General features: G+C 50.7%; 1 protein-coding gene across 1 annotated transcript; it reads right to left on the bottom strand.

Moving 5' to 3' along the window:
• Positions 1-4,082: 4,082 nt before the first annotated feature.
• Positions 4,083-7,164, bottom strand: DUSP1 (dual specificity phosphatase 1). Its single transcript, XM_019450327.2, has 4 exons — positions 6,539-7,164; positions 6,110-6,255; positions 5,538-5,757; positions 4,083-5,117 (listed from the first exon to the last, which is right to left on the bottom strand). The coding sequence occupies exons 1-4, from the start codon at positions 6,903-6,905 to the stop codon at positions 4,747-4,749; spliced, it is 1,104 nt and encodes a 367-aa protein (XP_019305872.1). The 5' UTR covers positions 6,906-7,164; the 3' UTR covers positions 4,083-4,746.
• Between the last annotated feature and the right edge of the window lie 5,339 nt (positions 7,165-12,503).

The raw sequence follows: 12,503 nt of genomic DNA on the forward strand, positions 1-12,503 counted from the left end.
GACAAAGAGCCTTTCTCAAGCCTTTCTGATGTGCCCAGAGGTGACTGCCTTTCATTTAATCCACCTTTCATTTAATCCTTGAAGAGCCTTTGAAGGTCGGTGGTTAGTGGCCCATATGACAGATAGGGAAACCGAGGTTTAAAGAGTTTGGTAACTTACCCACAGTGAGTCACACAGCTAATAAGTGGCAGAATCAGCACCTGAACTCAGGTCTAGCTGACTCCCAGTCACTGGTTCTATCTAGTGGTCCATGAAGATCCCCCTCCAACCTCAAGTCTCTGTTGCCCTCCTGGCAGGAAACTCTCTTCCCAGCTTGTCTCTCAAATGGGCAAGTAGGTTTTATCTCTCAGGTCTTGGCCACCTCTCAGAGAGGCCTCCTTGACCACCAGAATCTAAAGGAGCCTCCACTTTTATTATTCCACCTTCATAGTCTTCATCTAAAAAAAAAAAATTAATGTTTATTTTTGAGAGAGAAAGAGAGAGAGAAACAGAGCGTGAGCAGGGGAGGGGCAGAGAGGGAGGGAGAGACACAGAATCTGAAGCAGGCTCCAGGCTCTGAGCTGTCAACACAGAGCCCGACGTGGGGCTCGAAATCAGGGACCATGAGATCATGACCTGAGCCGAAGTCTGACGCTCAACCCGCTGAACCACCCAGGCGCCCCTTCATCTTATTTCTTAATGATCTTCTTTATATATTGCCTTCTTCCCCTCCCTCCACCCCCTGCCCCCATTGTTAGCTACTTGAGAATGGGAACTTTGTCCTGGACCAAAGTGTCCCTAGGCATAGGGTGCCAAAAAATATTTGTTGAATGAACGAATGAATGAATGAATGAATGAATGAACGGCCCTGCTGCTTAGCATAAAAAGCCACCGTGGAGAAAAAGGTGGTTTTAAGGTATTTTCCTTAGCAGAGCACTTTTGTCTGCTTGGTGCCCCAAGGCGCATACCCTTTGTTTTCCGGAGAACCGAGCACCACACCGCCTTCTGAGCTGATAAGAGGGGCGCGGAGGCTCCTCTGGACCCAGAGGCTGTTCTCCAGCAGGCGGGCCCTACAGAGCCCCAGAAAAGTCCCTAGAGGTGGGCAGCCCTCCCACCTGCTCCCCAGAAGGCAACCTGCGCAGGAAAACATCCCGGGGTGACCTGGCTCCACCCGGTGAGGGGTGGGAAACCGGAGCCGGAGCCTGGCGCTGGGCGGGGCTACCCCGCGTGGCCTCGGCTTTGTTTGCCTCTGTGTATGGCAACCAGAAACCACCGCAGCCGGCAGTTCTCAGAGGCCTGCTCCAGCTCCCCGCCCCCCCTCCCTGTATTTTAATCTCCTAAACTGATTTGTCAGCAGCAGGAAGTGACATGACAGCTTTCCTCACAAAAGGGAAACTCCTCCGCGTTACCATGGGGATGGAGGCCACTGTCTGATCACAGATTTATATAATCTTAAAGGTGTACACACCATGATGTCATCCTGGATGGGCTGGGGAGGGAGGGAGGGAAATGGCCTCCGGAGGCTGCAAGTCCGAGGCAAATTAGCTACGATTTGCAAAATTCCAAGGAAAGGAGAGGATGCGGTGGAAGCGTTTGCAGTTGGAACTATCCTAATGGAAACCACAGAAAAGCATAAAGTATGCATTGGTACATCTTCTAAGACCGGGAGGAATCTTACCCATTAGATCCAGGGCAAAGTGGTCATTTTTGGAGTGGGAAAACTGACACCAGAGAACCGCTAGAAGTCGTTAGGAATGGGGAATGGGACCTAAATGTTCCTCCAGGGCCCAGGGCCCATTACCTGCCAGGCACTTGCCATCCATGAGCCTATTTCCCCCTCACTCGTGAAGCAGATTTTATGACCTCATTTTACACGTAAGGAAACTGAGGCCCAAAAGGATAAATAGCTTTTCCACCCCCAAAATTATGTGGTAAAACCATGGTGATGTCTGGTTGGCTACAAAATTCATCCTTTCCCCACTCCCTCAAGATGTTTGGACTGAACTCGGACTTTGGTTCCCAGTCTTTCCGACCCAGGTTCCAATCTCTGCGATGTTGTTTACTTGCTGTGTGAATTTGGACATGTCCCTTCGTCTCTCTGAGCCTCCGTTTCCCCCTCTGTAAGATGGGTGTTGCTGCTAAAGGTTTAATGTGAAGGTGTGTGAAGCAGTTAACACAGCGCTAGCTCTAAAATTGAGAGCTATTATTACCACATCATAAGTATTAAATGATGGAGTTTTCTCTATTTCAATCTCCCATTGAGAAACAAACATTTTAATAGTTTGAGTATCTTTCTCCTCATCACGAGGTACTTTTTCCCCCCCTAAGAAAAGCAGTATCAGGCCAAAAGTGACATTCTCTGGAGGGCCCAAAGACCAGGAATCGGATACAAGAAGAAAGATGGTTATCAACCCTGCTCTCCTGAGCTGACGGGAGTGGGGCAGCTTGGACTGGGCGAAGTGAGTGAATTGTTTTCACTGGCGGCTCCCCTAGGCAGCGGCTGTATTTTTCCACTGCGTGGATTACACTGGAGATTAATTCTGGTTCAGCCAGTGCCTATTAAGCAGAAAGTGATGGCCTGAGCCCACGGGGGAAGTCAGCCACGGCATCTGCCATGGACTTGAAGTTGCTGGTACGTTTCCACGAAAGGAGATATTTGCAATAGTAAATTTCTAGGGTTTGAAAAAAACACTGGGTACGGTTTGTTTTGAAAGGCACGAACACACTTCCAATGGGAAGCCCAGCCAAGGAAATGAGCTTGCCAGCTCAGGGTAAGTTCTTAGAACTTAGAACACAAGGATCTTTCAGGCCATGAGAGTCAAGCAGCAGATGGTAAACCAGTGGGTAAAGGTCAAGGACACTGATTGTGTGTCAAGGCCTTAAATGACCTGGCTGGACCAGGACCACTGTTCAGGGCACTACTAAAGTCAACAGAGAGGTTTCCTTTTCTGCTTCCTACATCACTTCATCCAGAGACAAGTAGCAGGGACAGGAGCTAAGGGACCAGTGACCCAAGAGCTTGACTGTTATTTAACTCAACATCATAGACTGGATTAGGAGTTGGTAGGCAATTACACCATCTCTGTTTTGGCCTGATTGACAAGAGCAAAAATCCAGGATCTTACCCTAGAGCAAGTCAGATCTGATTGCCTATCTTCAACAAAATTATGAAATCAGACTAGCAAGTGACCTGAAGGAGGCTGCCACCAAAAATTCTGTGTATGTGTATATATATATATATATATATATATATATATACACACACATATATATATGTGTGTGTGTGTATTATAGTATTATATATATATATATGTGTGTATATATATATATATATATATATATATATATATAGATGCTGGTATGGATGTACTCCAAAGCACGAATAATGGTCAGGTTGGGGGTGGGAATTTCAGGCAATTTGTCCATGTTGTATTTTACTTAGAGTGTTTTGTATTCTTTTCACAAAAATAAAAGTCTTTTCAAAGGCAAAAAGGGAGCGCATGAGAGAAGCAAATGATAAAGTGCAAACCACATAGAATTAGGGAACAAAACAGATAGATGTAGGGCCGGATTCCGCCCCCCCCCCCCCCCCACCACTTAGCTATGCTGGGTCTCAGCAGCTTTGTCTGCAAAAACGGTCCTGCTGAGTTGTTCTGAGAGCAGGTAGCACACTACCTTACACATAGTAGGACCACATTTATGTCAGCGGTTTTGGAAAACCATCATCCTCCTAATTCTAGCACGGCTTAGAAAGGAGAGGGCGTCTTTTTATATTATCCTGGGCAAAGTATTAAATTAAAAAAGCAACCCAAGCAAACGGTCATTTCTTTTTGGCTCTGGGAACACTTGGGCTCCCTGTGTAACAGGGTAGGAATACATGGATAGACACCTGGATCTGATACTAAGAGTTCAGCTACAGTACCTTGTTTTTCACGACAGATCACTTTCCTACCTTCCTTGCAACCCAGCCACCTTGGATTGGAAGGGCCACCAAGGAGTAGGAGACCAGATCCCAAGACATACGTCAGGGAGGCCCTTGTCCAGATTGTTTCACTGATGGGAAAGGGATCAGTTGGGGCTGCCCAAGAAACAAAGCATTGAGGTTTCAATAGAAATGCCATAATTTATTCTGTTGTATAAAAAAAAGTCATCCTTATGTAACAAAATGTCTTTCTTAAAAGAAATATATTATTTCAGTTCATAAATAATCAAACATACAACTGCTGGCAACTAAAAAAAACAACAACACTGGTGCTTTCCATCAGTGCTGAACACAAACCTGCTTAGGACGTATTTACAGGGTATTACAGTACTCAAAACACAAAAATTGAGGTATTTGGTTCTTCTAGGAGTAGACACGGACATTTGTGAAGGTAGACCACCTACACAAAAATAAATAAGGTATATTCTCATAGGTGTGTGTCGTCAGGAATGGTAATACTGGTAGGTATGTCAAGCATGAAGAGTTCCTACAAAAAACAGGAGCAAGCAAAAAGAAACCGGCTCCTTAACTGAGTCCTTTCCCTTCTGCCCTTTTTTGTCAGAGGGACTTGATGTACCCACTTATATTGGTCCCGAACGTGCTGAGTTCAGCAAACGCCTTGATGCTCAATCATCACCATGACTGCTTAGGAACCCAGTGGAACTCGGGGTGAAATTAAATAAATAAGGACCAGCCCTCACGAGCCCCCTCCCCAGAGTTATTGCATTTCTCCTCAGGGCGCCTAGAGTCCCCGGGGGGTTGTGGAGATCACCTCCCGTGGCTTTTCAGCAGCTGGGAGAGGTCGTGATGGGGCTCTGAAGGTAGCTCAATGCACTGTTCGTGGAGTGGACGGGGATGGAGACAGGGAAGTTGAAGACGGTGGTAGTGGAGGTGCTGCGGTCCAGCACAGCCATGGCAGGGCTCCCAGCCTCTGCTGAGCAGTGTGGGGCCAGGACCTGGGACTCAAACTGCAGCAGCTGGCCCATGAAGCTGAAGTTGGGGGAAATGATGCTTCTCCTTTGCTTCACAAACTCAAAGGCCTCGTCCAGCTTGACTCGATTAGTCCTCATGAGGTAAGCAAGGCAGATGGTGGCTGATCGGGAAATGCCTGCCTGGCAGTGGACAAACACCCTTCCTCCAGCGTTCTTGATGGAGTCTGGAAAACAAAGGGTGGCCAGTTACTCAAGAGCTCACGAGAACAACCCTAACCCCAGGCAGAGGGTGCCTAAGAAACGTGTGTCCTGTCCAGAGAATGGCAACATCACGTCACGCCGTCACACAGCGTTCTGTGGAGGCAACACAGGCATTGTGCAAAGAACAGCAAGGGATTTAAACCAAAACCAGGCATCTCCATGAAGCCAATGGATAAGTCAACTCCATGTTCTGAACCTCGGTTTGCTAATTTATTACATGGGGCACGAAATCCCTATTTTGCAGGGATGCTGCCTGCCCCAGATTGATATTAACGTACGGAGAAAGGCTCAGACAAATGTCATTCAAGTCCTTGCCATACAGTTGGGCTCAGTGACTAAAACGGGAGGAGCAAGGCAGACGTCCCAGGCATCTGTCCATTTACCTATGAAGTCAATTGCCTCGTTGAACCAGGAGCTGATGTCCGCCTTGTGGTTGTCTTCCACAGGGATGCTCTTGTATTGGTAGTGACCCTCAAAATGGTTGGGACAATTGGCCGAGACGTTGATCAAGGCAGTGATGCCCAAGGCGTCCAGCATGTCTTTTCGGGAAGCGTGATAGGCACTGCCCAGGTACAGAAAGGGCAGGATCTCCACCGGGCCACCCTGAAATCCAGAAATATCCACTTGTCAAGCTTCGCACAAAGTCAATTCCGGAGCCCATCCCCACAAAAACTCCCTGCTGGAAAGGTCAGTTTCAGATACTGAGCGAATTTAGTATTGTTGCCGGAGTATAAATAAATAGGGGAATAAACCCATTTGCCTGGGCAGAGCCACCAAGTTCATTTCTGTAATGCCAGCAATTAGACTCCGTTCCATCAGACCACTTAACCACGGGATAAATAACATCCCTGTGCCCCCTCCGTTATAAACTTGCAGGTTACTTTGTATATTCTCACTAGTACTGCTCTTCTTTGCCAGCTATTCCTTTCCCCCTCTAGCACGGGTCCCTACTAACCTGATCATAGAGTGGGGTGCTGCAAGAACTGCACCCTGATTCAGCGCTGTCAGGGACGCTAGTACTCAGGGGAAGGCTGAGCCCCATGGGGGTCGACTGTTTGCTGCACAGCTCCGGGCAGGAAGCTGAAAAAGCTTCATAGCCTCCTGGGAAGACAAAGAGACATATTTGTTTCCATTAGTATCCGGGACAGGGCACCTTCACACAACTCCCCCCACCCACCAGGGCTGAAGTTTACCCCGGAGAGGCCCAGGCAAGTCTTTGTTCTTAAAGCCAAACAAAGCCACCGGGTCCCCAGAACAGGACTCGGGCGCCCACGCGCTCCCGGTGAGGCGGCCCGCAGGGGCTGAGGGCCAGGGGGGGTCCCGCGGCAAGGCGGCGGGGAAGGGGAGGGGGCATGCGGCCGCCCGAGCTTCCCCGAGGGCGTACCTTTGAGGAAGAAGACTTGCGCGGCGCGCGCCTCGCGGCAGAGCGCGCCGGCGGCCAGGGCCAGGGTGCCGTCGCGCTTGGCGCCGTCCAGGGCGGCGCTGCGCTCGTCCAGCAGGACCACGGCGTGGTAGGCGCCGGCCAGCAGGCGGCCGCGCAGCTCGGCGTTGGGCACGATGTGCTCCAGGCCCATGGCGCCCTTGGCCCGGCGCCGCACGATGGTGCTGAAGCGCACGTTGACCGAGCCGGCGATGTGGCCGGCGTTGAAAGCGAAGAAGGAGCGGCAGTCCAGCAGCAGGCACTGCGCCGCGCGCTCCCGCAGCAGCGTCCGCAGGCCTCCGGCGTCCAGGGAGCCCACTTCCATGACCATGGCCGGCCCCAGCGCCCCCAGCGTGCCTATTTTAGGTGCTCTTTGTCCTCGGAAGCCAAGGGCAGGGCAACGGCTTTCGAGGAAGAGCCCGACCCTGGTTCTGTCTGCGCCGAACCCCAAACTGCCTTTAGACTGAGTGAGGGGGCGTCGTGCGGGACTCTCAGCCGCCTCGGCTTCTTTGCTGCTACCTTGACTGCCCCTCCGGCCCCAACCACACGTACAGCCCAGCGTCCTTCGCAGCGAGCTCAGCCCGGGGGAACGCGTTTATATGTGGCCTTTCTGGGGGCGGGGCGGGGCGGGGAGAAGCGGGCGCGCAGGGGGAGGGGGTTTGTTTGTTTGAATGGTGCTCACGTGACCTGTGGTGACGTCACCCGCCCTACCCGGCTTGGCGCCGGCGGAGCCAGAGGCGAAGACGTCATCGGCCTCGGAGCGGGATCCGCTGGCTGCTTGCTGGCTCCGACCCCAGTCCGGCCGTCCGGCCTGCGCCTGGCGTGTCCCTGGGGATCCGGCCTGCGCCGCTCTCCGGGCCCAGAGGCGAGGTGGCTGGAGCACTGCCAGCCAAGGGCTGACCTCAAGGATCCAAGCGGCGGCGTGCCCGCAGCCTCTCCTCCCCCTTCCCTGCACCCCTCCCCGCGCTCCCCTCCGCCACCGCCCCGATCGGAAAGGGGCTTCCTGCGCTTTTGCATACACGTGTGCCCCTTTCGCTCATTGCCTCGTCACCACCAGGCACGGACAGGCTCCCCAGGAGAAGCGATTTACTTGACCAATGTCACAATGCTGGGGGTAGGGGTACAGAGAAGAACCTGAAATGAGAGTTGGAGAAAAATTAACAAGTCTGTCGGTGGAAATGTCGTTCCTACTAAGGATAACCGGGGTGAGTTGGGGTGGAGAAGTAAGTTCAGGGAAAAGTTTTCCTGTTTTCCAGATTTGCTCTCCGGCTACTTTAGAAAAACATACATTTAACAAGTCAAATGCCTTCCAACCGAAGCACCACAGGGAACAAGTTATCCCCAGGCAAGTAGTTCTAGTGGACTTTTAGCCGAGAAAGGCGAGTAAGAGGGCTGAAATCTCAAGTATGGGATCGCAAGGTGTCGTGGATTTCGGGGTTCGGCGTTTGGGGAGGCGACCCCTAGCGTGGCTCGACAGCGCCCCCCAGAGGTCACAGGACACGTTTCTGGTCGCGTTCGCCTAAGGTCGAGCCTCTCCAGGTCTCTACTCCACGAATATATACTGTTAGGGCGCTTAGGATGAGCTGGACTCAGGGGCTTCAACCCCCAAGCCCTGACTCTTGTCATCTCTACGGACTGAATCCGAAATCCAGTCCTAGGGCGCTTCAAGAGTCCAGGGCAAACGTTTGGGAAGACCCCGTGCGGCCATCCGCACAGCGTCAGTGACGGCCCCCTGGGCAGTGGAGGGCGGCACCGTTGTGCTAGGTACACAAACATAAATATTGCGCCACCCCGCCAGGGTGCCGAGTCAGGAACATTCTGCGGTTTCTTCCCCTCTGTTGCAGAGAGGGGGGATGGGATGGGGATTTCATGTACCGTGTATCGTTGATCTGTGGACTATCACCAGAGGCAACTTCTGCATTTGCCTTGTTTAGTTTCCGTGTCTACACATGCTCAAACTTTCTGCCTACGTTCTAGAAAAGTTCAGGGTTGAGTGCTGTTAAGGGCATTTTCTACCTTCAGATGAACATTGTCTGAGGACAGCAAAGAGGTCCTCAGATAATGGCAACACCCTCCTTGTATCTTAAAAAAAAAAAAAGGAAAGAAAGAAAAAATTATTTGTTTATACCACTTATTCAGCTGAGGAACTCAACATATTTTTTGCATTGAATCATAAAATATTACAGCTGCTGACTTTTCACAGCATACCAGCTTTATCTGCCCCATTTTTTTTTTAACCAACAGCATTCATTATATATTCCTCTACCCACATTTAAAAAAAAGAAAACTTTTTTTTATACAGCTATTATAGTGCTGGTGGCACAGTCTGGCCCCGGAGTCAGGTGTCTGCTGAGCTCTGTGGGTTTTCCTCTTTATCTTTTTCTGGAAAGAGCATAGTTTGAACCCCCGTGCTGTTATTTTGCTTCTGGGCGACCCTAGGCTAATCTCTTCCCCTATGGGCTTCTAAGCCCACATCTGTAGAATGGGTTTACAACGGTCTACTTTGTGTGTGGTTTGAGGCCCAAGTGAGAGGACAGTAACTGTAAGGAACCCAGACCCTACCCTACCCCTTCTCACTATGATTCACTAAACCTCTTGGTTTTCCCCTTCCCAGCAAGCAGTTCTTATATCATCATCCACCGTGTGTTTCGGGGTCTGGCATCAGAACCTGGGGAGAAGGTCACCACAAGTCACTGGTAGGTGTAGTTGGGACAGAGGCACAGCTCAGGAAAAGGTCCCTCCTTGAGACCAACCAACACAGTGGCTCAGTTCAGGAAGTGTGGTGGTAAAGGTGTAGCCACTGAAGACCTCAGTCCAGGCAGTGGAGATGCTGCTTCTTATCGGGGATTGAGTCCAAGAGATGCCCAACATGATCTAGACTTTGGTGATGGTAGTGGGGCTGGAATCGTGGGCCAGGCAGGGCATAAAGGAGTATGAATTATGGGTATTGACTCGGGAAAGAACTGGGTCTTTCTGACCTGGGCTCTTTCCCATTTTATTTTTTAACATTTATTTATTTTGAAGGAGAGAGAGAGAGAGAGAGAGAGAGAGAGAGAGAGAGAGAGAGAAAGAAACAGAGCATGAGCAGGGGAGGGGCAGAGAGAGAAAGGAAGACACAGAATCTGAAGCGGGCTCCAGGCTCTGAGCTGTCAGCCCAGAGCCCGATGCGGGGCTTGAACTCACCAGCAGTGAGATCACGACCTGAGCCAAAGTCGGATGCTTAACCAACTGAGCCACCCAGGTGCCCCTGGGCTCTTTGCCATTTTAGATGTGCTTAGAAATAAACCCGGAGGCAGTGGGGGGTAATGGGAAGGGTTTGAACTCTGAAGGCTTGGCCTGGACTCCCCACCCTTAACATGTGGCCTTGACTAAGTCACTTCCCTTGCTGAGCCTCCACTCCCTCCTTCCTGTGATGGCGATAATAGCAATGACTACCCTACAAGCCCTGTCCAAATCCTGCCCTCAGAATGGACTTTGGATCTGTCCTGGCGTAACAGAAGGAAAGAGGGTGGCACTCTCACAGATTATAGTCCGAGAGCAGCCCAGCTCACTGTCTACTCTGTGAGCTCTGGCAAGCAGCTTAACATTTGTCAGCTTTGGTTTCCCCGCTGGTAAACTGGGAATACTATCCGTCTAGAACTAAGGAAGACCATGTGTGAGAAAGGGCCTTGGGTGGGTCACACCCAGAACGGGTGCTCTCAGGAGAGGGAGCTGGCTCCTGCTGTTCATGTTCTCTTTCAGAATCCATAGGTCTTTGGCCAAGCTGTCAGACAGCCTCTGCCCTTGCTCAGTACCCTCCAAGACTCCGCCTTTCCCACCAAATCCAAAGCGCACCACCCCTGGCCTCACCCATCCATCCGGCCCAACCCCCCCCCCCCACTACTGTCATTGGCTCTTTGGTTCTCTAGGCAAATTCAGTGGGCCTGTGTCCCCACCCCTACACCTTTGCTCACACTGCTCCCCCTCTCCCGGCCAGGATGCTGTTCGTGCTGGGCTCAGCCATATCTTTTTTCCATCCTCCAAGACTCAGCCAAAGTGACATCTCCAGGAAGCCTTCCCTGGTCTCTCCACCTTTTTCCCTTGAACCCTGGAGGACTTTGTCCAAAGGTTCTATTTGTATAAAAGTCTCTTAGATCCTTATCTTACCCTCCCTGAGTTGCTTGAGGGCAGGGACTGTTTTTCTCATCTGTGGGCCTCCACACCTGTACTCCCTTGGATGCAGCCCTGACATACAGTACGTCGTAATCTGCGGCACGGTGGAAGAACTTTTTCAAAGCATACTGCCAAAGGGCGCCTGAGTGGCTCAGTGGGTTAAGCGTATGACTCTTGGTTTCAGCTCAGGTCATGATCTCATGGGTCATGGGCCTAAGCCCTGCATTGGACTCTGTGCCAGCAGCGAGGAGCCTGCTTGGGATTCTCTCCCCCCACCCCCCCCCCTCAAAATAAAGAAATAAACATTTAAAAATAAATAGATACAAGCATACTCTTGGAAAGTATATGAAGAGAAGAGGACAGAAACGGCCATTTATTAAGCCTCTCCTCTGTGCCAGCTCATTACAGTATCGTCTGAAGAACTAATCAGTGATCCCCCGAGGTGGTTATTCTCCCCGTTACACAGGCAAGGAGAGAGGCTCAGAGAGGGAATGTGCCCAAGGTCACGCAGCTGGTGATCATCAGACACAGATCCAAACCCTGGCCCTGTCTGATTGAGAGATGGAATGGGGCCCAGGCCTCCCGCCACAGGAGCCTCCGTGTATTAAGCCTCTGCCTGTGCCCGTTCCGTCCCAGGCTTGCTGGCTGAAGTCTCTGACTCCCTGCTTGCCTGGAGCTCTATTCATTGGGCATAAGGCTTCCTGGCACCATCCCTGGAGGGAGCCTGAACCTCTTAGGACCCCCGAGTCAGGCCCTGGTGTCCCTGCTGTCTGAAGTCACTCAGTGCTTGGGATTTGGAGGAGCCACCGGAGGGGACCAATTGACCCATCCTGAGGGGCTGGCAATGGGTGACTTCACCTCCACACCCAAGCAGTGAGGACAGAACCAGCTGCTCTTGTGCAATCCTTACAAACACAAATCCAGGGTCAGGCCTGAGAGGGCCTGCAGGGCTGCGTCATGGGAGCCAGCTCCCTCACTTGAGAGACAAGGGCCCAGAGAGGTTAGGCAACCTCTCCAAAGTCACACAGTGTTCAGAATGTTCTAAATCTAGTCAGCATTGTGAAAGCTGTGTGTTCAACACCCGTAAGCATTTATCTCTGGAGGGTGGAGTTACTTTCATTTTCTTCCTTATAACTCTGTGTGGTTTGAATTTTTCAGCACAAGAGTGGAACTATTGTGATCAGGAGAAAGAGTGAAAAACATGAGAGGGCACCCGTATTTAGGGTAAACCATAGTCACTCTATTTAGGGTAACTTGTTAAAGACAAGATACAAAGTTAGACTGCCTGGGTTAGAATCCCAGCTTGACCACTCACAAGCTGTGTGTCCTTGGGAAAGTTACTTAACCTCTCAGAGACTCAATTTTCTCATGCGTAAAATAAGGATAATAATAGCATCTTGTAGGGTTGATATGAGACAGGGGTCACTGAACTACAGTCCCTGACCCAAATCTAGCCCACTCCTTCTTTTGGTACAACTCACAAGCTAAGAATGGTTTTTATAGGTCAAACGGTTGTGGAAAAGATCAAACAAGAATAATATTTTCTGATACATGAAAGTTGTATGACATTCAAATTCCAGTGTCCGTCAATCAAGTCTTTTGGAACATATGCATACCTGTTGGTTTCCATATCCTCTGTGGCTGTTTTCGCACCGCAGTGGAAGGTAAATAGTTGTGACGCTTTTTGGCTCCCGAAGCCTAAAATATTTACCTTTGTCCCTTTACAGGAAAAGTTTGCCAACCCCTGATATGAGATCATGAATGAAAACGGCTTTAG

Source organism: Panthera pardus, unplaced genomic scaffold, assembly GCF_024362965.1.
Source record: "Panthera pardus isolate Hobbes unplaced genomic scaffold, ASM2436296v1 HiC_scaffold_2, whole genome shotgun sequence".
NCBI lineage: Eukaryota > Metazoa > Chordata > Mammalia > Carnivora > Felidae > Panthera > Panthera pardus.

Coding starts and splice junctions, on each gene's coding strand:
- DUSP1 (XM_019450327.2), bottom strand. CDS start 6,905: ATGGTCATGGAAGTGGGCTCCCTGGACGCCGGAGGCCTGCGGACGCTG. Junction 6,256..6,538: donor GCAAGTCTTCTTCCTCAAAG/GTACGCCCTCGG, acceptor TTGTCTTCCCAG/GAGGCTATGAAGCTTTTTCA. Junction 5,118..5,537: donor CGAGGCAATTGACTTCATAG/GTAAATGGACAG, acceptor TTTGTTTTCCAG/ACTCCATCAAGAACGCTGGA.